The sequence below is a fragment of the Tasmannia lanceolata genome, unplaced genomic scaffold (assembly GCF_043159265.1).
Source record: "Tasmannia lanceolata isolate RefF3 unplaced genomic scaffold, GAP_Taslan_0.1 ptg000019l, whole genome shotgun sequence".
Lineage (NCBI taxonomy): Eukaryota > Viridiplantae > Streptophyta > Magnoliopsida > Canellales > Winteraceae > Tasmannia > Tasmannia lanceolata.
Window position 1 is genome coordinate 3,183,958 of NW_027518696.1, and position 26,315 is coordinate 3,210,272.

The 26,315-nt window shown below is 37.2% G+C and overlaps 2 protein-coding genes across 5 annotated transcripts; one reads left to right on the forward strand and one right to left on the reverse strand.

Annotated features, from left to right (window-relative positions):
- Positions 1–1,799: 1,799 nt before the first annotated feature.
- LOC143853012 (uncharacterized) lies at positions 1,800–5,175 on the forward strand. Of its 2 annotated transcripts, none has more exons than XM_077362706.1 (8): positions 1,800–1,933; positions 2,470–2,557; positions 2,677–2,779; positions 2,866–2,965; positions 3,153–3,184; positions 3,283–3,358; positions 4,874–4,927; positions 5,041–5,175. In XM_077362706.1, exons 3-8 carry the CDS (start codon positions 2,726–2,728, stop codon positions 5,121–5,123), a joined length of 399 nt encoding a protein of 132 aa, XP_077218821.1. In that variant the 5' UTR covers positions 1,800–1,933; positions 2,470–2,557; positions 2,677–2,725; the 3' UTR covers positions 5,124–5,175. The 2 variants fall into 2 exon arrangements, with proteins under 2 accessions (XP_077218821.1, XP_077218822.1); XM_077362707.1 differs by lacking the exon at positions 1,800–1,933 and adding an exon at positions 1,987–2,131.
- Positions 5,176–5,785: 610 nt separating this feature from the next.
- CYP59 (cyclophilin 59) lies at positions 5,786–26,066 on the reverse strand. 3 transcript variants are annotated; one of them, XM_077363171.1, is made up of 13 exons: positions 25,857–26,062; positions 24,209–24,313; positions 21,472–21,589; positions 20,241–20,291; positions 20,061–20,152; positions 18,478–18,697; positions 18,302–18,379; positions 18,014–18,060; positions 17,866–17,921; positions 14,986–15,026; positions 11,096–11,204; positions 7,017–7,152; positions 5,786–6,897 (listed from the first exon to the last, which is right to left on the reverse strand). In XM_077363171.1, exons 1-13 carry the CDS (start codon positions 25,952–25,954, stop codon positions 6,096–6,098), a joined length of 1,953 nt encoding a protein of 650 aa, XP_077219286.1. In that variant the 5' UTR covers positions 25,955–26,062; the 3' UTR covers positions 5,786–6,095. The 3 variants fall into 3 exon arrangements, with proteins under 3 accessions (XP_077219286.1, XP_077219287.1, XP_077219288.1); XM_077363173.1 differs by lacking the exons at positions 5,786–6,897; positions 7,017–7,152 and having other exon boundaries at positions 11,085–11,204; positions 25,857–26,066; XM_077363172.1 differs by lacking the exons at positions 11,096–11,204; positions 14,986–15,026; positions 17,866–17,921; ... (6 more) ...; positions 24,209–24,313; positions 25,857–26,062 and adding an exon at positions 10,328–11,051.
- Between the last annotated feature and the right edge of the window lie 249 nt (positions 26,067–26,315).

The window sequence follows — 26,315 nt, forward strand, 5'->3', positions numbered from 1 at the left end:
ACAGATCCAAATAACACGAAAATTTTACAGTAACAAGTAATATGGAAGATAAGACTACTGTAAAAATTTTATGAATTTTAATGATGATCTGATGTTAGTAAAAATTCTCCTAAAATCTGATAAGTTTCAAAGAAAATATTAAATAATATACCAAATAAACTCCAAAAATCTTTATAAATTCATGGTAAAATGAATCAGTAACATATTATGTTCCCACGAAATTTCATTAATTTTAGAATCTGTTTGGTATATAATTTAATTTTTCTTCATCAAAAGATGTTTTTTGAAGAGTTTTCCATTTTTAAAACACAATTTGCGGAAAAAATCAGAAAAATTCGGAAAAATACAGAAATATTTTGAGAACAATGCACCTACCTGTGGTGAAGATCTCTGCCCAATCCAAAAAAATATAAAAAATCCTGCCGCCGCCGATCCGCTCCGCCGTCTTTCGCTTTCTCTGGAGTGTTTAGAGGGAGTGATTGAGGGAGTGAAGAGATAATGGAAGAAGAATATTAGGGAGAGGGATGGAAGAATATATTGAGGAAAGGGATTGGAGGGAGTGATTAGAAGAGATAATGGAAGAGAAAGAGATAATGGAAGATAAATTTCTCCTCCTTTTTTTATGGATGGGAAGGAAGATATATATAGGGAGAGAAAGAGAGAGAGAGAGATATGTTGGTGGAGAGCTCATCATGTTGTCCCTCTTAGTGGAGAATCCATCATTATTGTTCTTAGTGGAGGGCCCATCATGTTTCTTAGTGGAGAATCCATCATTATTGTTCTTAGTGGAGGGCCCATCATGTTTCTTAGTGGAGAATCCATCATTATTGTTCTTAGTGGAGGGCCCATCATGTTTCTTAGTGGAGAATCCATCATTATTGTTCTTAGTGGAGGGCCCATCATGTTGTCTTAGTGGAGAGCTACCATCATTGCTCTTCATAAGAGGCCTCACAAGAGGCCCCATTGAGGCCCCACAACGCGGGCCCCACAACGCGGGCCCCACAACGTGGGCCCCACAACGCGGGCCCCACAACGCGGGCCCCACAACGCGGGCCCCACAACGCGGGCCCCACAACGCGGGCCCCACAATGTGGGCCCCCGGTTGATTCAATTTTAAACAAATGTTCAATGCGGGCCCACCAAACGGGTACAAATTCTCCCTTGCTCGGATTCTCACGAATAACCCTTCTCCGCACTTTAGCGGAAAAAATCAGAACAATGCAGAAATGACCAGAAAGATTTGAGAAAGCGTAAGGGACGAACACCGGAATAGAAAACATTGAAAAATTGACAGCGAAACCCTAATTTCTTTTTTAATCAAAGCAGAGCAAAATGGGGTGTCTACAGCCACTTATCAATTATCATGAGTGACCTACACCATTCATCTGATGGGCCTAATAGTGGCACCTCCCTCATCAATTGAATTTAGCCATCCAGTAGACTTTACTTCATTTAAACCGTCCATTTGCAGGCCAACGGTCATCTTGGTCGTGCTCATTTACTCTGGCCCCACAATACAAAATTGTATCATTTCAAGAGGCTACTGATATTCGCACTACCATAATTTGATAACCGCACTAACTCACCTTGTCTTTTAGTATTTATCTAGCTGTTAAAGGTTATCTTAATTACCAAAAGAAGCTCTCTGAAATAAATTAAGAAACAAATGTGCAATTGTCAAAACATGGTAGTGCCAATATCAAGAACATTTCCAAGGTGGATACATTGACTTCACATGGATAGGTAGCGGCGTATGTTAAGGTGGATGCATTGCCTTCACTTGGACAACATTGAAAATAGTAGGTGTCAAGAGTCAGAGAAAAGGGAGCTCGTTTTTCTCTCTCTTCTTGTGCTTAGATAAATTAAAGAGCTCTTCATTTTACTCCCACCACCACACCAACCAAAGTCCAAACCTTGTCTCTATTTGCAAGTGGTATTGTTCTAGTTGCATTTTTTTTCCCTATTTTGCACTTACATATATTTAGATTTAGTGTAGGCATGATGAGAATTCCTACTTAAATGGGCTGAATGGTTTGGGGTACTTCATTCTATTTAGGGGTGATGGAATGATGACTTAAATATTTTGTACTTGTCTTTGATCTGGGATATATGAATGCATCTATTATGTCAGGTATTTAGAGTATTTCAATTTTTAGTTTCTTCTCTGCTCCTTGTTTTGAACCTTCATTTTCTACCATTTTTGAGGCCTATGAGTTATTTGGCTAAATGAAGACAAAGGCCAACATGTATAATCTAATTTGAGATGAAAAAAGATATGGTGAAGCAGTTTCCATTGGGAAGGAATTTCATGGTTCTCTCATTTATTTTTCCTCATTGGAATTAGTTTTTCTTTAATTTGACTTGTTAATTGTTAAACCCAGAATCCATATTTTATAAGAGAAATGTTCTTTTCTCTTATTGACCTTTGTTCTTTATGTAGATATCTCATGATTCTGTGTTTTGCTTTAGATCACATTCCACAATGTTGAAGGCTGTTGGTGTTCTTTTTGGGAGTGAGGGTGTCAAAGGCGTTGTGCACTTCACCCAGGAAAGAGATGATAATTTGATTTCAGTTAGAACATTTAGTTGAAATAATAAGTATCTATTCTCACAATTTTTCATAGAAATTAAACTATTCTTTGAGTTTCTCCCCTCATTATTTAAGTGATTTTTACAGGCCCAACTACAGTGACAGGGCGTATCATTGGTCTTAAACCTGGGCTCCATGGGTTCCATGTCCATTCCCTTGGTGATACAACAAATGGCTGTTTGTCAACTGGTATTGTGCCTATATGGGGATCTTCCATATATTCTTATCAGGAAACAAGGAAAGTGAATACTAACAGAAATAAGTTTTGGTTGCAGGAGCACATTTTAACCCTGCCAACAATGAGCATGGTGCTTCTGAGGATGAGATCAGACACGCTGGTGATCTTGGGAATGTTACTGCCAACGAGGATGGATGGTATGTATTCTTTCTTCTATTTAACTGTTATTCTGTATAATCAATATTACTACTACTTCATATAGATAAAATCTATATAATCATATTGGCACTTAATTCAATAGACATATGTCAGTTCTATGCATGGATGAATTATGCTCTATCCATTAATACTATATCAATACTACTAATGGAGTTCATGTTTCAGGTAGTGTTAATTTCACCATAGTCGACACTCAGGTGATTTGGTTTAGAACACTGAAATTTTTTCCTCTTTATGCTATAGTGTTTAATCATTCCTTTGTATCTGATTTAGAAGCTCTATTTTATGTTTGCAGATTGCTCTCACTGGACCAAATTCTGTTGTTGGAAGGGCTGTTGTTGTCCATGCTGATCCTGATGATCTTGGAAAGGGTAATATTATATTTTCTTTTGTAAAATTTGAATCTTCAACATTCCTTGTTAATATCCTAATATTGGACAAATCTGAGCCACCTGCACATGCTTTAATAAAATGATTGATTTGCGGTAAAAAATCCTTAATCACTTTGCTAGCAAATAACTACAGAGTTGTCTTTTCTAGTAATGTGCAAATTAAGGCTTATTTTTCTGACTATTCAAAAAAAAAAAAAAGGCTTATTTTTCTGGTGTGAAAATTTTAATTCGCTGAAAAAACTATTTCCTCATCTTGGATTCGTGTGCTGATTATTAGTTGAGGTTATTGAGCTTATTATATCTGTCACCAAGGATCATCTAAGGTGAGCTGAGGGCTTAATATAGTTAATTAGGCATGATTTCTCCCCTCTGAATGGGCAGTGGGGAACCTTATTGCTTTAATGTTGATGAGAAGTTCTGGATGGAAGGCTGAAGTTTTTGCTATCTGAATTTGATTTTGGTTTTCCTCGTTAGTTGGAACTGTGCAGGTTGCACATCACCCAGCATATGCTATTTCTTTCGGCCTAGAATTGATTGCAGGTTTAGATTCTAGAGCTTGTCATATGGTTAGTCCTTAGTCTTTGGAGGGAGCTCAATCTCCATCCGGAGATGGGTTGTGACCTTGGTCCCAAACTAGTTCAAATATCTGTGACATTTGAATGTAAAATTGGATCTTCTAAAAGCTGTTGCATTCCAGATTTCAGAACAGTTTAAAATTGTTCGGGTGGCTACATTATCAACTAAAGAAGGCCTCACTGAGTTGGTCAGTTTCTGAGCCTGATGAGTTTTTGCTTTGAAGTTCCCTTCGGCTAAGGGGTTTTAATTAGAAGAAAACTTCTTCTTAAGGATTGAGATGTTTTCTTCTAAAGTTTCAAAATTTTAAATTATGAGTAGCTCATGGTAGAGTCTTGAGGCGATTCCATGATGTTGGTTGGGAGGAATGGAACAAATGATTGGGGGTGTCATGTTAGATCTAGCCTCCTGCTTGTGCTGAGAATATATAATTGACTTGAATTTGGGTGAATATATGGGCTTCATAGAGGCACCTAAGCTGGATGTTAAAATCATTATGCAGCAAAAATCTTTCAAAACTGTCTTTTGGCTAAAGGGTTATATGGTTTCTAGGTCTACTGTTTTAGGAACCAAAAGTTTTTAATTACACTGGAAATATGGGAGAGGAGAAAAAAAGTGTTGCCTTATCTTATTTTGTTGTTTGTGACCAGTTCAGTCATGTATTGTTGTATCCTCTGGTCATATGCTTGTTGTTTTTGTCTGGAATAAATTCTCTCCACCATTCAAAAATATGTTAAAAACTGTTAGCTGCTGGTTAATTGAACAGCCTACTACTATCTTCTCAAAGATGCAAATTATTAGTTTTTCACAAATGATTTTTGATGTTGAGATGATTCCACCAATTTTTCAGATTGTTCTTTGAGCCTCTTTTGAGCCATCTAAGTATGCGCAAAGCTTAAAACTGCTGCCTTTGTTTTGCAGGTGGAGATGAACTCAGCAAAACCACCGGAAATGCTGGTGGTCGAATAGCCTGCGGTGAGCCAGCCCTATTGTTCTGTTTGCACTTTCGCTTTACATGATCAAACACCCACTGCTCATCCTAATCTAATCTTTACGTTTATCGGTTTATCTTTATAATTTTTTTGCAGGTATCATTGGCCTTCAGGCGCCACAATGCTGTTTGAATGCAGAGGGACACATTAATAGTTGTTGGAATAAAGAACCTCAGTGAATCAGAGGTTTTCTCTGAGTAGTAGTAATGAGCAAGTTTACCATTTGATGAACTCATTTTTCATGGGATTTTTTTTCTTCTCAGAATTAAAAATTTCCCAAAGAGGCCTTGATGTCCCATTTGCAAATTAAATCATGAAGTACTCTTACTAATGGGGCTGTTCGGCATTGGGTATGGCTATCCCAGAAGTGATTGTGAATCACCAATAAAAACTAGGAAGAGGGGTAAAAGGCAGAGGTGATTTTCATTTTTTGAAAACAATCAATACTTCAAACCATTTGCATAGAAGATTATATAAACCATTTGCATAGAAGATTATATGCAAATAACTTTGAGGTTTCCAAAGAGGCCCTTAACATTCCAACGGTCAATGTGAGCTGCAAGAGGTTCCTCATTGATCCAAAAGCACTAATTCAAGAACAATAGTTGATAGTACTCTGATCCATGGACTCTGCGCTTGCAAATCACGAGCGTTTGTTTGATGGGACCCATTGTGAGTAGGCCCCACAATGGACGATTGGGTGGGCCAAGGTGAAAATATTGCAACAATCATCATCCAAATTAACTATGTTATTTCTAAAAATAACAATCATCATCTTCTTGCAACAAGCAAGAGGATTTTCATTAATTTAGAGCCTCTTTGGAAGCCATTAACTATGCTGTTTCTAAAACTATAATAATTATTATCTGCAAATTATCATATTTAAGTTTGGTTTGGATTTAAAAGGTGTTTAAACACATACGCAAAACACAAGAACTCACCGACCCGAGGCAAAACTAAGTCGCTTCAGCAAGTCAATGAGCTCACCCACCCAAGGCAAAACAGGGATTTTAAGAACAATGGTCAATAGTCAAGATCCTGCTTTTGCATTAGTACTAATAAGGCCATTAAACAATGCAAAGCAACTAAATTCATACGTGAATTCATCTTGTGTACCCATTAGTTTTTATAAGCAAAACTGCTCATCTCCCCTAAACTCGAAACCTCTTATCCGAGTAAGCATCACGATTGTGGTCTATGCTCCTCTTTCTATCATCCCGCTCGCGGTGAGTATCTCCATTGCGGTCTTTGCTCCTCTTCCTATCATCTTGGTCTTTGCTCCTCTTCCTATCATCTTGCTCATCTCTCCTCTTCCTATCATCTTGCTCATCTCTCCTGCGGGTATCACCCTCGTGGTCTTTGATTCTCTTCCTATCATCTCGCTCATCACCCCTGTGAGTATCATCCTTGCGATCTTTGCTTTTCTTTCTATCATCTTGATCCTCCCTCCTGTACGAATCACCATTGTGGTCAATGCTTCTTTTTCTATCATCTTGGCTATTCCTCCTATAGAGAGGAGAACCATCCTGATCAATGTTTCTTCTCCCATCTCGCTCGTGCCTCTTATGATGATCATCATCGCGATGTATGCTTCTATCAAATCGCTCGTCCCTGCTGTGAAAACTGCTATCATGTCTCTTTTGATCCTCTTTACTTCTATGCCCTTCTGCTATTTTTTCTCCACCATCTCTCCCATGATATTCATCATCTTTTCTGCTTCCTCTGAACTTGCTTCCTTCACCCTTATCGTCATCCCTGTGTCCTCTGCCTCTGTCATCATGCCTGTGCCTGTCACTTGTGGAGTCTCTCTTATTCTGATACCTATGTCTTGAATCTTCTGAATGCCGACTATCCCTCTTCCACTTTTTTGATATATCTTCTGTATCATGGTCAGGGCGTCTTTTCTCATGTTCCGGCCTTTCCAAAGTTTCTCCGTCGAACACCATTTCATAACTGCACACATGTTTTTGTTGATGCATGAGAGAGGGATACATAAATACACACACACACACACACACACAGAGAGAGAGAGAGAGAGAGAGAGAGAGAGAGAGAGAGAGAGAGATTGCAACCTTTGGCGAGCATCTCCACCATGCTGTTTATTTTCTTCTTTCAAAGTGTATTTTGGTGGTTGCATTTTCGTATTTGGATTCTGAGCACAATCCTTGGCGATATGATCAGGAGCACCGCATTTGAAGCAGCCACGGCCTGTACACAATGCAGAATTTAACTAATTTACAATTGATCTCCATCTGGATGGAAAAACCCAAATGGAAGTTCAAGGCTATGATTTCTGGGTACTGTTAATAAAATACAACCACTAAGAATAGCTGTCAATGTTGATTTGTTAAAAACAAATAAGAACCCAAAATTATAAAGGCCAAGGTCTTGTGCCAATAAATTCAACCTAAGGTTTCTTAGCCTCTGTGATAAGTATATACTTTTGTGTGCTGATTTGGTTTCTCAATTCAACAACGGCAGCCATTCTTAGTGTTGTGAAGAGATTTCTTGGGATACCAATCCTCAAAGCTACAATATAGAGGTTGAAATACAGTAATTCTTAGTGTTTGAACCATAGAGGCTAAGAAACCACAGCTTGAATTTAGCGGCATGGTATCTTGGATCTAGATTCAATATTAACAATGCAATCCCTGCAATAAACATTAGCAATATCATGGCAGTTTACAGAAGATGACTCCCTTCATGATGAGACTTCATAATATTGTATTATTGAACCTGAATGCTTGCGAAAGTTTACCTCCTACAAAAATTCTACATGCCTCTAGAATTGCATCATTGTATCACCAAACAAATCATAATAATGCTATAACAAAAGAGAAAATCGACATGTTGTTTAAGTGAATCACATCAGGGTTCAATCCAACAAAAAGGGATTCGTTGAGGATCAATCATACAACAGATCATGTTTGTGATGCCAATTGCTGTTGATTACAACAAAACCACAAGGAAAATTGCTTGGCTAATAGATTGTTACGCGACTTATAGCATAGAGTAGCACTACTGCAAAGTTCACAGTTCTGATAGTGTTTTCTGTGCTTCTAGTAATACCTCATAGTAGATTACGTATAACAAGCTTATTACCACAATAGAAGAAAATCTACATGTATATGAGTGGACAATTCAAGGTTCAGTGTAATAAAAGTGACAAGCCGCTGATAAATCATTCGGGTTGCTTGGATCCCAAAAAGAGGTTGAATATTGTTCAATGTGTCACATTGCATATGAGTTAATATGGTCGGGGACTATAGAAATTATGAGTTTTATGATCGACAAGCCAATGACGATGTTTTGTGACAACAAAGCAGCTAATTACATCAATGGTAATCCATTGTTTCATGAGCAGACAAATCATATCAAAGTAGAATATTGCTTAATCTGAGAAAGGTTTATTGGCAAGGAAATCACGTCTATACATCAACTAGCAAACATTTTACAAAGGTTCTAGATAAAAATTCAGCGCGTAATTTTTTTATATGTATAACTAGATATGGGAGTTTTAACTCTAAACTCCCACGAGTTTCCCTCTCTCTTCTTTTCCTTTCTTCGTATTATTTCTCTTCCTTTCTCGTTATTCTTTTCTTCCAACTCTTGGATGCTTCTTAAATTTGGTCTTCTCTTTTTTATTTAAAAAATTGCACATTTGACCGCAATTCATATTTCAAGTGAATATTTAATGACATATAACTTTTTTCAAGAAAAAATGGTACGGAAATATTAAAAAGATAAAAAATAAGAACTGACTGGAACAAACGGGAACAACCGGAATGATAGGAATGATCAGACAATCGGGAGTTCATTGGAATACTGGCCGATATGTTCCTTTATTGTTTCTTGCTGAAATGGGATGTTTTGAAGATTCCATCCCCAATGGAACGAAATTGGTAACTATAATCTTAACCCACCCTTTCTGCCTCCCAAAATGAACGACAAAAAATAAGATGGCAATTGATCCAGAAGTCTCTGGAAATGAATGGCCTATATATGTTACATGATATTTAGAATTTTAGACCATATGCTGGAGGAAATAGCAACAAATTTAAATGGGTAATGTGATCTCATGGAAAGTGATATTCAATGATTTTTCTAGAGAAATTTTGGGGTTTTGCGGGAAAACCATTACATGGTAATTTGGGTCCTTATATCGATACTTACGTAAAACCAGGATCTTTTGTCTTATTATCTTTGGCACTTGAAAATGCAGAGATAAATGGTCAAGAAGTTTAAAGGGGTCATATCTGAGTACATTTCCAGGTGGGCACTCTCGCTCTATGTGTATTATGGGGGCGGTTATTGGTTTTAGTGCCTGAGGCCTAAATCTTCTTGGCGGTTACCTATGTGTCTTCCATCCTTGGAAACACTTCTCAGCCTGCTCGGAGTATGGATTAGAATCAATCTTCCCCCATTTCCCCCTCTTCCACAGCAGAACCAAGTAGGAAAAGGAAGCGGTCTTCTAATAAACTGACTCGAGAGGACCTCCTTTTACGATTCAGGGGATTAAGCTATAATGAAGAAAAGGCTTCAAAATCCTCTCCAACACCCAGAGAGGATATTGGTGCATTCTTGAAAAAGGAATGGACTCTTTTTAAGAGAGAGGCCTATAGGAGTAGGGACGTTTTCTTTCATTTAACTGGGCTTTACGAAGTGAAAGAAACCCATAAGCCCATGCACAAACACCCCCTCTTTGTCAAATTCATGATGGATGAAATAAGAGAAAGGAGATTGGATTGGGAAGCAAAGCAAGAGGATGGGCTTTCAAGGCTGGAGGATTGGATTTTAAGAGCAGAAGTTTCGGAAAAATCGAACTCGAATGAGGAAGACCAAGCGTTCGAAGAGGAATTGGTCCTTGATGAATTCAACTCCATTTTGGAAGATTTGGAGAAATGCTCTGGGTAACGAACCCCGTTGTTCTTATAGATATAGTAGGAGCATTTTGGGTGTGTTTGCCTCTGCTGCCAATAACTTCTGGTTTTTGTTACTATTGGCGCTAACTTGAGAAGTGGGCTTTGGTTTTAAAAATAGAGGATGGACGTATTTTTTTTGGAATCATAGGAGGGACTGAATGGTATAGTGAAGGAAATTTTATTTTTGTAGTAAAGGTGTTCTGGTTAGGCCTACCTTTTCTGGTTCCGGGGATACCCGATCCAGTCTTATTGATATGTTGTAATGCAGGGTGGGACCACTGGTCCCCAATGCTTTTCTAATATCAATGAAATTGTCATCTTTAAAAATAAAAAAAACAATGGCGTATGGTCTCCAAAAGAAAAACATTACACCCTAAATCCTTTGATAAGCCCAGCCATCGATTACTATAGCTCGTTAAGAGCCTTGGGTTCCAGGGTGAAATGAAGAGAGAAAGGGTCACCTTGGTGGAAACCGCTAAAGCTTTTGCAGAATCCTTGTGTGTGTAAGTGCGTGTTGGGCGTGGGGGCGGGGCGATAAGAATGGAAAACCATGACAAAGCCATGCAATTCTTCATCCAAGCACTTGATGGCAAAGCCCAATCTGTCTGCAAGGGTCACCAGCATTTGTCTGCAAAGGATTCATGGATCATGACCACAAATAGCACCTGCTGCACTCATGCTTTCATATAAAGCCTTTTTTTATCCTTCCATTGCAATCTAGTTTCATATTGGAAGGAGGCGGAAATGAATTGAACTTCTTTCATACTCAGATCTGATGACTTATGGCCTTCACTAGACACCCTGGTCACTCTGTTCTCTCCTACCACAGACTACAAGTGCTAGAAAGAATGAGGTTCTTGTTGAAGGAAGTAGCTGAGTGGTGTTGAAAAGGAACCCTGTTTACAAAACTTAAAAGAGCATCATTTTGAGATTCCATTAATGCACTGCATCACAAGTACAATAAGATGAGCGGGCTTATCTGTTGCGTGGGTTTATCCGTTTGGGTACAAAGAATTGCCCGAGCACATCTCAGATCAGTGAAAGTAACAGCACAATAAAAGGATTTGAGTAATGCATTCCATTGATCAAAGTAAATAGTTCCTTGTTAGTTGCATCAAGAATAAACATGAAAGCATGAAACACATAAGAAAATTAAAAGGAAGAAAATGTCTATGACAAATTATGTGTGGATAACTGGTCAACAACAAAGAAAGAAGTTTAGGATTTACCTTTACCATTCTGACTAGCTTTACCACGTCTGTATTGGGACCACAATCTAGAAACACTTTGACTGAAATCCACATGTATCCTTCGGTCATCGATTAATGTGTTGTCCATCTGCCATGCCAACTTACGCAAGGTAATTACAAAAAATTAATGCAAAAACAGAATTTATTACTTATGATTAGTATATAATATAGAAATATGACCCTTTTCAAATAACACACCCCTACTAGTCTACTAATCGAGATGGGGTTTGACCTTTTCTGTCGGACGAATCACTCCCTTCAGGGATCCTATGCTTCATATATATATATATATATATATATATATATATATATATATATATATGACAATTGTTCATGCAATTTCAAATAACTGCTCATATTATGAGCATAATATGATGGCAATGATATACGGTAGCTTACAATTGCGATGTTTCAAGAAGATTTGGACACCCTTTCAATTGAAAGGAACATTTAGAGTTCTATTTAAGCTATTTAAATTACTTGGTACAAGAAATCATTCTCAAATACATGAAATACAATGGGTGATTAAGGAAAGGCATTGTGGGAATTTGATGTGGACTTGCAGGTACATTTCCTCTTATTTCTTTTTACTGTATTTGAGAAAAAAAAAACTAGAGAATGATAGAAAATCCCCAATCCCTCTAAGACCCTCGCAATTGGGATGTGAAAATTTGGGTCAATAGATATATATTTCTTGGGATTAAGCACCAACCGATAAGATAGCCATGTGTCAGACACATAAGCTCCCATATGTAGAGGGTTGGGCATGGACTCGTGGCTTGTGGCTCAAGAAAATGTGCAGAAGCCATGTACTAGATGATTGTTTCTTCACCAGACGAATGGATTACTCCTGCATCTTAATGCCTCAGGCATGGTTTCAAATTTCGGTTTCGGAATGAGTTCCAGTCCTCACCGAAACGAAGGAGCCGCCCCCACCAGGCAGGCGGCCACAGGGCATAACGCACTCTTCGCTTTGAAAGCGGAGCTCGCAGGTTCCGTTTTGAAGCTGAGCGGTGTCCTCCCTTCCCTAATACCTAATACTTAGGTCCGTCTATGGAGCCTAAAGCTTCAACCATGACATGGCAGTAAGTTGGCCCAGCCTTCGCCTTCTTCGGTGGCCAAGTTGATTGAAATGGGATCTCATACTCCAGAGAGACGAACTAAACTCAGACGGGACAGAGAGTGAAGAACTGGTCGCTCACTTGCTATGGGGCTTCCTCTAGCTAGGGGGAAGGCTTCCTAGTGACTACTAATACAAGGATTTCACTTCGGAGAGATAGCACTCAAGCTTTTTTCTATCAACCCGAATCGAGATCCATCGGGGTCTCACTAGACAGGTCAGTACAGGAAAGCGATACAGGTCAGTAGAGAGCCAAACCGGTAGGGGATTAGCAGATTAGCCCAATAAATAGTCTTTCGGCCGAAATCCGACGAAATTAATTAAAATAATATTTTATCTCATACAAAATTTCGGCTAAATTACCGAAATTTCAGGAAAATATTAAATAATGAACAAAAATTAGATTTTTGGGTAAAATTCCTTAAATTTCAGACGAAATTTCAGGAAAAAGGAAATTTCGGTTGAAATTTTGTAATGTTTCCGGTATACCTGATTTTGGTTTCGGACTCGACCGAAACCCGAAATTTCAGATTTCGGATGAAATTTAAAACCATGGCCTCAGCTGAAGTGCATATAAGTATTTTGGATCCAATACACATACTTTAATTACATTATTAAATTAATGAACGCCCATATTGAGTACAAATCTTAATTGGATTCTTTACAAAAATTAAGTATGGCATGTCATGCAAGTATAACAACTAGGAATCCATCAAAAGTAGAGAACTTGCTAGATAATTGAACAATCACATAAATAATCTAGTAGATCTTCACAAACAATGCAAGAGATAAAAAACAATAGAATTGATCAAAATATTATCGAAGAAAAGTAAAACCCAAAACTGAAAATAAAACTTTCATTTTTTTTCCTTCTAGTCAAGTCACTCATGAAAAATAATCAAAACACATATATAGAGGCCCAAATCACCCTACAACCCAAGTTTAATCCCAACCACTGCTATAAGATCAATTTTGCTCCTTAGATCAACCTAGATAAATGCCAATTTCTATTTTAGAGCAGCCAAAGATAGAAATAGGAAGTTCATTACATTCTAACGTCCAAGAAACCTAGAACACCAACTTCTCAAACTATTTAACTTTAAAAATAATACTCCTTATTGGAAAAAAAATATTATTTATGTTTATTTTTATATGGCCCACCAAAACCAATTGAAATTTTAGCCAACAATCAAATATCTACTCAACTCAACTCAACAAAGCCTTTGTCCCAAACTTGTCGGCGTCGGCAAATCATAATAACTCAGTTTGCCAATTTTAGCCAACTCAACAAAGCCAACAATCAAATATAAAAATTTTAAATCTCCACAAATCATAATAACTCAGTTTGCCAATTTTCGTGATGAACAGGGCTCTGTAGGGCATGTGGTTGACGTTACAATATGTATTAGATCGGAAATTCGTAATAGCATTCACAGAAATGTTCTAACGTAGAGTAGAATCGAACATTGAAGAGATTAGTTGACAGCAGTCAAAAGATGGGGCGCCTAATTCCAATACAGTAGAGTCTATCAGTGCAAGTCAGCTGAACACCGTGATTGATGAGCGGGTAGGTGAGTTAAGTGCACCTCTCGCCGAGTGGGAAGTAATGAGGCTAGTTCTCCACAAATCATAATAACTCAGTTTGCCCATTTTCGTGATGAACAGGGCTTTGTAGGGACATGTGGTTGACGTTACAATATGTATTAGGCAAATCAATAACAAAAACATGGAGAGGAAAAATAACTGCATTGATTGGAGCACTAGATACAAGTAATTGTATGTATCCTCTCTTTTCCTCTGGAGCATATATCTTGATGCCACTACTGCCATCACTTTGGATATCCAGGCTAGTCAAAACACCACCACTATGCCCGTATAGACTAATGAAAATAATTGCAACTTTTCCCCCAGCGGTAGGAAAAACAGCTCTGGCCTTGTTGAGATAATCAAGCTCCCTTGAGGAGCGTCGGGCTGAGAAAGAGATTTCTCTTCATTTGAAAAAAGGACATATTTGTCACATCAATAGTTATATATCTCTTAACATTAAGAGGATTGACACACTTATAATCTATTCGGGAGTGAGTAATCACATATTTAAGTGATTTAGTGGAAAGCTATTTCATATTAGGATTGAAATTGAGAACATAGCAAACACAGTCATACACATGGAAGAGTAGGCTTTGTTATAGTGTTAAGAGTCGTGGAAAGATTATAGAGAAGAATTCCATTGCAGTAGATTTACTAACTACTAAATAATTTACATAGCTAACTCTAATTAGTCACCTATTAGAGTGTATGTAAGGGAAAAGTAAATGCCAGCATGAATCATAAACACAAATGTCAATTGGCACTGCTACCACACTCTTAACAAAGTTGGCATTATGATGTCACCACCATTAGTACAAGAGGTAAACTTGGGGCAAAGCCAGCCTTGATAGATTGACTCGACAAAGTTTGTTGATGTTTGTTGTTGGTTTACTATGTTTTGTTGAGTTTCTAGTTCAACCAACCAAACGAGTTGACAATTTAAGCTGAGTCAGCTCAGGTTGTTCATGACCAGTAATGAAAATTATGAAATATACATTATCTTCTTATGCAATAGTCATTGTAACAACATTATTGAAAGTTAAAACTCATTGAAACTGCTCAACATAGAACAGAGAAGCAAAAGTTGCAAAAGACATAAGAGTACCAATGGCTAAATATATGCCATTCAAATAAATAAATAAATAACAATGGCTAAATATACCTTAAAATATGCTTGTTCGCATGCTTCGTTTGTCTCAAACTCTGGAGAAGAAAGTGCAAGCAGATGGTTAATTTCAATGAGCACTAGGGTATTAAGAGAACACTAATCACAAGTAGAAATACATTCAATGGATTCACACACATCTGAAAAATAAAACATCGAATTGTTAGTGAAGGGGGGTGTTTCTAGCGAAGCCCTGTATGTAGCGATCTTTGCTCCCTTTGTTTCCTGTTATTTTGTTTCTCATTTTAATGTTTTTTTTTTAAAAAAATGATTAATAAGCCAAGTAAAATAAGTCATACTTACTACTAAACACAAATACAATAACGTCTACAAGTAAAAACACCTTATAGAAGATCAAAAGGAATTTCCTTAGCTTCTAGTATCAACTATTATAATGTGATGGAGACAAAATAGAATAACATGCTACATGATATTGTTCAGATTTTTTGGATGAATAGTAAACTTTACTAAGGAAAAAATACACAATAACTAATAGCATAATATAAAACCAGCCATTGTTATTAGCAAAAACAAAGGCACTTCATCAAACAAGACACATGAGTGTACTACCATTTATCTACAATTTCAAGATCGCTTAAAAATCATAACATGATAAACATTGAAGCTTTTATATTTTATAATATAACCTTACAAATTTATATTTATTAATATTATATCAATCATAGCTATTCCAAAAAAAGATATATGGTATCTGAGCTCAAGCTCATATAGGTTTTCTGAGCTAGAGTTTTTAAATAGCGTGGGTCCCTATGTTGTTTGGGTTATGTTAGATATTGATTATATAGGACCTAACATAGATAGGGTGTCCCTAAGAAATCATCTCCATAGGATCATGGTAAGCGTTGATTTGTGGAGGTTTAAAATGGACGTCTAGAAAATGGTCCATTTTGTGCCTATACACATCGAACGGTTAGGATGATTGCATGAAAATGGTTTCTTAGGAACAACCTATCTATGTCAGGTTCCATGGAATGAATAGGTTGGACGAGTCAAACAACATGGGAGATGCCCTATTTAAGAACTCTACCTCAGAAATTCTCTCTGAGCTTGAGCTCAGATACCGCGCCCTCTCCATTCACGAGGTGGGTGGTCTGACATGCGACAGACCACCCGTGAAATGCCTTTTGCGATGGACGCTAGCAATTCCCCCCAAAAAATATCATATTAGTCATATTTGTGTCCTTGATTTTACAAACAAAAGTCGAATCGTACCAACATTCTCATTTTTGCATCTGTGTCTGGTATCATAGGCCATACCACTGTTTTAAAACTTCTTGTGTCAATCATTCACTCGTCCGAGTCGACTCCCTTTTATCTTAGCCGAGTTCTCATCTGAGTCCAAGTTTCGCCTTACCAAGTGAATTAAAATACTCCTTTGACTCACTTAATTTAACGAAAAGTTGACCACGCCAATCATTGACTCACCCAAGTGGACTCCTTTTAACTAGGCTCATTCTCTTTCGAGTCATAATTTTTTAACATTGTGCCATATTAGTAACATTATGATGACATCAATAGAAGGGCCACATGTGGCCTGTTTGCAAAAAGATACTGTGTTTTGTTGTTTTGATTTTTAGTAAATCGTCGACTCAACTCAACTCAACAAAACCTTTGTCCCAAACTAGTTGGGGTCAACTAAATGAATCCTTTAGAAAAAATTCATGAAGGTGAAAGGAATATACCCGGCTCGAATCTTGGCTCTAGTTGGGTTCTTCTACGTGGATCATTCTCCTCCATTCTATCCTATCCAAGGTCATGTTCTCTATTATGTTTCTAGCTATCAAGTCTTTCCTCACTGTTTCTACCCAAGTTGTTTTCGGTCTGCCCCTACCTCTTTTTACTCCATCAATTTGGCACGAGTCGCCTCTTCTCACTGGAGCATCCAAAGGCCTACGTTGGATATGTCCGAACCATCTTAAGCAATGCTCTCTCATCTTTTCCTCAATTGGTGCCACCCTAACCTTTTTACGAATGTCTTCATTTTTAATTCAATCTAACCTTGTGTGGCCGCACATCCATCTAAGCATTTGCACCTCCGCTACACTCATCTTATGCATATGTTGCTTCATGGTGGCCCAACATTCTGAGCCGTACATCATGGCTGGCCTCACAGCTGTCTTATAAAACTTTCCCTTCAACTTGGTAGGGATTTTACGGTCGCACAGAACTCCTGAGGGAAGCTTCCACTTCAACCAACCTGCTCTTATTCTATGGTTAACATCCTCTTCAATCTCTCCTTCCGTATGTAGTTTATAGGATTCATTTCATAAAAGAGTGGCAACGTTTACGGCCGGCTGCCAACCTGACGCCAACCCTCCTCCTTTATCCTGGCTTGGGACAGGCTGTGAAAAACACAGGCTCAGTGTTCTAGATGTGTTTTCATTGTTCTCTAGTGGATTCTAGATGTGTTCCTAGAAGAGACCAAGTTTAAGACCTTATGTTGCATTTTTCACTTGTTTTCATATTTGTTAAAATAAAAGCTAGATTTTTTTTTAATGTGCCACAAGAAGCTAGATTATTGAGCTTAGAAGCTTGCATTAGGCAAGGAATTAGTTATTTTCTCTTAGTCAATATGAAGATTGGTACATCATACATGTCTACAAAGAAGCAAGCAGAGTGGCTTAATGGATCTTGAAGCATAATATAATGATGCTTTCCATCTATATACTTATGCAAATACCACTCTAACTCTACTTTTCATAATTGAAGGGAGAGAACCTATGAACACATGAAATGATGATTACTAGTTTTTTTTTTTTTTTTTTGAAACGAAGGCAATGAATTAAGCATTGTGCAATAGTATTGCACATGAAATTAGCATCATAACAAGTAAAGATACCAAGAAAAAGACCTCACCAATGAAAGCGTAACATAAACTGTCTCCTGTCTTGTAATCACGAATAACTTCAGCCCTGCACTCATGAACTTATGATGTGAGAACCAAAGAGAAAAAAAATGGTCTGAAATTATTGGACAACAAAAGGTATCATTTTTATGCACTCACGATAATACATTTCCAAAACGTGAAAAGATTGTATTCAAATCCTCATCCTGCAGCATAGATATATATGTGAGATAAATCACATTCATCTGAAGATGATAGTCTGGAATAACAAATAAAAGACTATCTGAAAGACAACAAATAACATATTGTTAGACGCAATCTGGAGTAAGTGGCCAGGCAATTTTTATTTTCAGAAAAAGAAACCTTTCTACAGTAAAGCGAAAGCCTACGTAAGTCTTCATAATACTCAGCAAGAACTAGCTAAGTCAGTCAAGATTAAACACTCACTTCTGTAGCTTGGTTAAGTTTACAAACAAATAGGACGTTCTCTGGGGGCTTTATCTCAGCATCTGGAATGTCTCCTACCTGTGAAGCGTACGGGTCATCATAATACTCTGAATAACAGTTACACAAAAAATTCAGAAAACAAATACCGAACCAAGATATTTCCAACCGATACATACAGTCTCGAGAAAAACTGCATTGGAGTGTGCCTCTTTCAACCGCAGCTCCTCCTCAAGCTCTGCGGGGCCCAATTTCTCATCTATTGGCACCCAGTCATCTTCCAGACGTACATCTTCAATCTCGTCCGGTGGTCTGCCTTCTGGGGATCTCTCAGGGATTAATTGAGCAAGCTGAGGAGGATCATCAAAAGGATCATCCAGTATATATGCATGTTTTATTCTGTTGCATTACAATAGAGTGAAGACATTATTAACAATAGGATAGGAGGAACAAGTTACAAATGCAAGAAACCTTTTACAGGGTTTATAAGTAAAAAATCACATGTGACACCAAGAGTTACTCATCCAGCAAAATTATAACGCACGTACGGGGAAGCAAACCAAAGGAACAGGAAAACATGAGAATTTGCTTTTGTCAAAATGAATACTTTTCAAGCTATAATGGGCTTCTCGGAAAGGTTTTATGTCAGCAATACACGAATTCTAAACATGGTTTAAAATTTCAGCCGAATCCAAAATTTCGGATTTTGGCCAGGGCCGACACCGAAAGTACATTACTTCGGTGTCAGCCCAGATTTCGGCCGAAATTTCAGACATTTCTATTTTTTTCCTGAAATTTTTTGCCTTTTCCTAAATTTTGGTTGAAATTTCAGAACAGTGCTGAATTTTTTTATTACTGAATTTCGGCCGAAATCGACACCCAAACCGAAATTTTAAACCTTGTTTGTAAACTTACAACTATTCTCCTAGAGAAACATTCCTGCTCGCAAACATGTCATACATTTTAATGGTGACAGAAATCTGATATCAAGAGTAACATCAACTAACTGATCCAAACGTTATACAGCAACTGGATTTCTCAATCACATGAGGAAGTTAAAATCCATTAGCAATGAACCATCAATAAGCTAAAGTTATGACTTGTTCATTAAAATTATATAGCATGGCTGGAGAAAGGAACTGGAAAAAAAAATGAGAAAACAATTTTGTCAAAATGAATACTTTTGAAGCTGTAATGCACTTCTCAGGAAGGTTTCGTTGCAGCAACACATGACTTTGTACATATATAGCTATTCTCCTAGAGAAACATTTCCAGGTGATAAACAACACATCACACTTTTAAGAGATTTTATACCGTGGCATATCGGGCATGTAGACCGGCGGGGCATCTGCCCTGGATATTTGATCCAACAGCAGCCCAATTTTTCAACTTTTTAAGGAGCTGCTGTTGGATCAAATATCAAGGGCAGATGCCCCGCTAGCGTACGTGCCCAAGCGGTCACCATATAATTTCTCCACTTTTAAATGGTGACGAAAATGATTTCAAGAGTACCAACAACATCAGCCCTAATCAGTATCGATAGCGACCGCTTTCTCAATCAAATGAACAATTTATAAGCCGGTAGCATCAAATCATCAGTAAGCTACAATTTTAAAGCTTGCGAACTTAGATGTGATAATTCTATTGTTGGAAAACCTTCGGTTTTGCATGAATTGCATTTTCATATTTGCAAAATCAAAGAAAAAGACACTGGATGCTAAGTGCTAGCAATGTAAATAATAATTCTAGAATAAGAATAAACCTGATATTTTTGTATGGTCTTCCTTTATCATCTACATATGCTTCATTTATCCTCATCAAGGTTTCTAAGCCTTCCGCAATCTCCCCAAATACCTGCATCAGAGAAGTTGTATTTCATTATTAATGGAAACAAGATGATTAAATGCCAAAACATATGGTAATAGATAGTAAGAAAACTAACCGTGTGTTTGCCATCCAGATATTCAAGATCATCCCGCAATGTAAAATAAAACTGGAGACGTGAACAAATACATTAGTTTATAAATAAATAATTGCAAAGAACCAATCCATGAGCATAGTAAGATAATATGTAACACCCTTGAAAGTTCTACAGCACAAACGAATATAATGCCAGCTGAAGGTTAGTTTCAAAGAAAGTTCTGCTATCGAGAGCTGTTTTGTCTCATGTGGTAGAAAATAGAAGAATTAGGGCCCCAAATCCCAGGGCAATGTATCGACTAGAACTGTTTTGATGTGTTTGTTCTAGGGACTCCTCTCCTAGGACAATATATCGGCTTTAGTTGGAAAAGCTTATGGAAAGCTTCAGTTCCCAGTAAGGTTCAAGCATTCACATGGACAGAAGTGTTGAGGAAAATTAACACGTTGAATAGTAAGAAAATGCAAAGGTTCCGTTACAGCAACAGATGCATCATTTCTAAGGAGGAAAATCGGCAGATCACATATTTAGTCATTGCAAAGGAGCCATAGACATTTGGGGCAAGATTTTCTCATGGTTTGGGGTGGATTGGGTTCTCCATCACTCTTTAATTTCCCTAATTGAGGGCTGATGTTGTAGACATTGGGGAATTATGGGTCAGATTTTGGGGTCGTTGACTCCTTTCGCAATGGTGTGTATACTGTGGATTGAAAAGAATGCTAGAACTTTCTAGAACAAGTTTTCTTCTCTTGTTTGTGTGCTAGTGAATAGCAAGCTGTCCTTGGTAAACTGGGCTGCATCTAGAAAGAAATTCCGTGGCTACTCTAACCAAGGCATTCTCAAAAAATGGAAGAAAATTTTGGTGGGAAGAATCTTGAAGAAGAAATCCAAAGCGAATGGGTCCCTTCCCGTCCTAATCTTATCAAATTAAACTCCAATGGTTGTTTGCTCGGAAACCAATGCTTATTTAAATAAGACCGAGGTGCAGGCTCAGGTTCTGCATACGGGAATTTGCCTTCTCAAAAGAGACGTAAGCGGTTGGTTGGTGGTGTAAGAAACTGCTCTAATGTCATTTCATTGGCAAGGGACATTAGCATTGGACCATGGAAGTTGAAAATACCTATGATTTGTGGACACGGACACAAGTGTCGCATACTGAGTTAGAGTATTCATAGACCGAATACTAAGAAGGAAAATGCAAAAATGCTTCAAGGATGAGATCTTAAAAACATTTGCAAGCAAAGTAATGGTATACCTGAGAAGCATTAAGATTCTCTCCGGCACTAGCCATAGCTACCGTGCCTATTTTACAATGCTTTAGACCGGGATGGATCTCATCACCGAAAAAGCGAGCCTGATCACCATACAGAAATCTGAAAGGAGGATGACATTATACGCGGATACAATTAGATGCAAATAACAGTTGAACTATGAATGATGAACTATGTAGAGACATAAGTCAAGGCTAATTATGCAAGAGGATGTAGAAATTGTTGAGCAATATTGAACAGAAAACATGTAAACACAGATTAAAACAAAGACCTCCAAATATGAGGAATCGTGTTGCTTTCTTCAAATCAAGCTTAGTTAGTGTACTGAATATATCAAAAACAAAAAGTTACATATTTTAACATAAAAATATTTTCAGTTAAACAACAAATATCATTGAACTGAAAGCCGAGAACCTGTTTCGTATTTACATAAAAGGTTTGCAGACATTGATAGAGATTAAAAAGTTTGTTCATGCAATAAAACAAAGACCTCCAAATATGAGGAATCGTGTTGCTTTCTTCAAATCAAGCTTAGTTAGTGTACTGAATATATCAAAAACAAAAAGTTACAATTTTTAACATAAAAATATTTTCAGTTAAACAACAAATATATTGAACTGAAAGCCGAGAACCTGTTTCGTATTTACATAACAGGTTTGCAGACATTGATAGAAATTAAAAAGTTTGTTCATGCAAATAATATTCATATAATAACTCAACAGAGCTAAATAATGCAGCCCCTTAAACAGGAAAATAAAAAAAAAGAAAAGAAAAGAAGAAGAGAAGCAAGCAGAATTAAATAAACTAAAACTTCAAACTGAGCTTCAAGCACCCACACAAATTTCATGGGGAAATGAAACTCCTGCAGAAATTTCGGCAATAATCCCTATATATACACTTAGAAAACCTTAAATTTGACGACTCCTGCAAATAAAATCCTTTGCAAACCTTATATCAACTTTTGAAATAAGTAAAACTCATAGAGGTTTAATAGAACTACGGCAATGACTAAATATGGACTGCTGTTAAAACAGTCGTGAATTCTGAGGTTTTACTCTCCTGAAAACTAGTAAAGGTCCTACAAACATGATCATTCTTATTCCAATCCAAACTCTTTTATTTCTCTAAGCTTCATAGTCAGAATATACTTCCTCTCAGATGGTATTCACTACAGAAAGATCTCCAGATTAAGATTAACTTTAAATCACCCCCCAACCAGCCATAGAATTTGAGAACGGATGGGAGTTCCAAAACCCTTTTAATGATCTCCTAAATTCCAGGAAAACTAACCATAATTAAAAATGAAAAATTCCTTTTTATCTTATTCATTCCGGTGCTCCAAAACATCTGTTGAGAGAGGCCTTTTCTATTGCACTTCATATCATTAACAGCCCCCCATCTCTTATTCTTGATTAACAATCTCCTTATCAGGGCATCTGTGGGGGCTGTTGGGCTGTTCCAGATTACTACACTTCACACATGAGGCCATGTGTGTTATGTTTATGTACCTACGATCAGTCAATCACATCTGAAAGTTCTCCCCAAAGGCTGCAATATGTGTATTTGTTTGACATATTGAGGAGCACAAAGGGTGGTGAGGCTATTATCTTCAATCAAATAAAATTCTTCTCTCAATCCATGTTATGCCTACTCTTTATGATCCTCCTAACATATTTGTTATGAGACCATATGAGCAGTTCAAGAATACATTTAATTTACTATTGTAAGACTGGAGGGAGTGAAATGGACTTGGTGGGACACATGGCTAGTCATGAGTTTATCAGATCCATCAGCCAAGGTAACAGAGGTATGGACAATAGACTAGCAAAGGATTGAAACACAGATGACTCACCTATTGTGTATTCAGAAGCATCTGAATAAATAAAATAAGGAGCGGGCATAATGTCAAGTGTTGGTCGAAACGTGCCAATTTCGCCCTACAAGTTTCAGTTTTGGTCCTCACTAAAACGACTTTCCACTGAAGTAACATCGTTACAAAATTTCGACAAAATTACGAACATGCCGGTGTCATCTCGATCATGTCGACCAAAACGCTTCATCTGTATTATAAGAACTTCAAGATTTTGGTCGACGTTGAAAAGTATGTGTTCATTTTGGGTATTTTAGTTCTTTCTTAAATTAGGGTGCAAATGCATCAACTAATTGTTGATTTGATGTATTAGCACACAGACTAATCCATTAAATGCCATTTTTCATGGGATTATGATTTTCAAAATGGGAAAAATATATTTTTGAAAAAACTTATCATATATGCATGTTAGCTTCTAGTTTTTTATAGGTGCTATTCCTTGACCCGATAGGACTTTAAATGTCATCCCGAGTGCTAAATGGGATTTCTCATAACCTCGGAGGACTCATAGCACACTTTGAGAAACTGTTATGACATTCAATCCATGTAAAGATCAGAGCAATATCACATTCTTCATGAAAAGAAAAACCGCATATGAAATCCAGATATATATTAGACTAAAATCATAACCAGATTAAAGCAATTTGTTTTGATTTTGTAATAGTAGGACAGTTTGAGAACTAAATTACCCATCCTCATCTTCATAAAATAAAGGGAAGATATATAGATAAATTTGATTGGCCCATATGTGATGATTAATGAAGGAATGGAAAATTAAAATGTCATTCCATCAATTCAGGCTTGTATAATTGAAAGTAGTTTCCCATACTAGAAAGAATGCAGTTTCATACTTGTACACAGAATCACCACCAGTGCCACTTCCAGTAGGGTCACCAGTTTGTGCAGTGAAATCCTTCTGAACTGTGTGAAATAGACAGCCATTGAAATATTTAATCCTGCATTTGACCAAACAAGAAGAGCCCATCAGAGGAATAAGCCCAAACTAATCAATTCCTAAGAGGTAGGAAAGTAAATGTGAAATTATTTACCACCTACACAAGGAAACCTAAAACAGAAAAGGAAGGAAAAAAATAAATTATAATCACTTTGTCAGTTTTTGTCTATTTCGAAATGAGTTGCAAGTATCAACACCTTAGAGATGAAAATAATTTCAACCTATTAATGACAAACCGATAAGAAGCATTTGCATAACTTTACTAATGCACTTAATTAAGGTTCTAAAAGAGAAGCATTAGCATATAATGCACTTAATTAAGGTTCCAAAAGAAAATCTTCCCATTTAATAGCAACAAGCAAGTCATTGCCCAACAACCAGAAGAGGAATGGTTTTCTGGAGAGTACCCAATAATTTATTGCGTTTTGCTAACGAGTGCCCTTAGGTGCATTGGAAACTGTATTTTACACATGTTTTGAGAAAGTTTTATAAAAAAATGGGTAAAAGACTGAAAATATGTGTAAAATTATTGCAAGATACAGTTTCCAATGCACTCAGCAAAACCCTGATTTATTTGAGCAATCTCAATTTAGTTATGAATAACCAACAAACAATGCACTCAATTTTGATTGATACATGAACATTTTAATTATAGCATTCACAAACAACCTATCAATGAAAACCTTCAAGGAAAACAATAAAAACCTAGGTTTCTGATGAGCACCGACAATGTGAGAGGCTTCCATCTATTTATAAGAGCAACTCAAATGATACAAGAGCACGTACTGATCAATAGACTCGGATAACATTACAAAAGTGTAATTCAACAAGGTTAGCAAAAACCCAGCACAGAAATCCTATGGATTAATCAATAGACTCTGATAACATTACAAAAGGGATAGACGCTAGCTCTATTGGATGAGATTCAGGACAGGGTGGGATCATCTTCGATATCTTTCAATCATATAAGGAGGTCGGGAAATGGTGAGGCGGATAAGCTCGCCAGAGAAGGGATTCATAAGCTGAGAGTTGAGCTCTTCGATTTTCTCCCTCCATAGTTGCTAGCGCAGTTGAACAGGTTTAGCAAATACCCATCACAGAAACCCTACGAATTAATCAATAGACTCGGATAAATTACAAAAGCGCAATTCAACAAGTTTAGCAAAAACCCATCACAGAAACCCTAAGAATTAATCAATAGACTCCGATAACATTACAAAAGCACAATTCACAAGGTTAGCAAAAACCCATCACAGAAACCCTATGAATTAATCAATAGATTCGGATAACATTACAAAAGCGTAATTCAACATGTTTAGCAAATAACCATCACAGAAATCCTAGAGAGAGATAGAGATAGAGAGAGATGAACGAAGAGGGACGAACCCAACAAGCCATTTGAACAAATTTGATCTAATTGGAATTGGGTTTCCACGTTTTCACCGAAAAGAATACAGTGTTGATAAACTCAATCCAACAAATAAAAAAAGGCACAGAAGAAAAATAGAAAGGGAAAGTTAAAGAAAGGAAGGGGAGAGTTATACTTGCAGAGCTTCAAGAAATTCTTGGTGGTTAAAGGGCATTTGTCCGTGTGCAAATCTACCACCATATCTCCCAAGCTTGTAACTATCAGAACCGACATCCTCCCAACTTTCTCTCCTTTCTCTTCTTTCTTTTCCTTCTCCGGAATGGGAATAGTGAAATAAAACCTGAAACGAGAGAGCGGATTACATATACTGTGTGAGAGAGATTTAATCGTAATTAGTGCTGATAACATTTCTCTTTAAAAAGGGTATTTACAAGATGGGATTGGTATATGCTACTACACACTCGTTGGGCCCGCATGTGCCACATCTGTGTGATCGAATCCGTTGATCCTACGTCTTTGATCCATCAAGCCTCTTTTAGGGTTTCAGGAACAAAATCTAAGCCGTTGATAATTCGTCCAAGCAAATCAATAGAAACATAAAGAATCCGTTGATCCTACCAATTTATGTTATGGC

Coding starts and splice junctions, on each gene's coding strand:
- LOC143853012 (XM_077362706.1), top strand. CDS start 2,726: ATGGGTTCCATGTCCATTCCCTTGGTGATACAACAAATGGCTGTTTGT. Junction 3,359..4,873: donor TCCTGATGATCTTGGAAAGG/GTAATATTATAT, acceptor TTTGTTTTGCAG/GTGGAGATGAACTCAGCAAA. Junction 4,928..5,040: donor TGGTGGTCGAATAGCCTGCG/GTGAGCCAGCCC, acceptor ATTTTTTTGCAG/GTATCATTGGCCTTCAGGCG.
- CYP59 (XM_077363171.1), bottom strand. CDS start 25,954: ATGTCGGTTCTGATAGTTACAAGCTTGGGAGATATGGTGGTAGATTTG. Junction 11,205..14,985: donor GCGAACAAGCATATTTTAAG/GTATATTTAGCC, acceptor TTGGCATGGCAG/ATGGACAACACATTAATCGA. Junction 7,153..11,095: donor AGCTAGTCAGAATGGTAAAG/GTAAATCCTAAA, acceptor CATTGTGTACAG/GCCGTGGCTGCTTCAAATGC.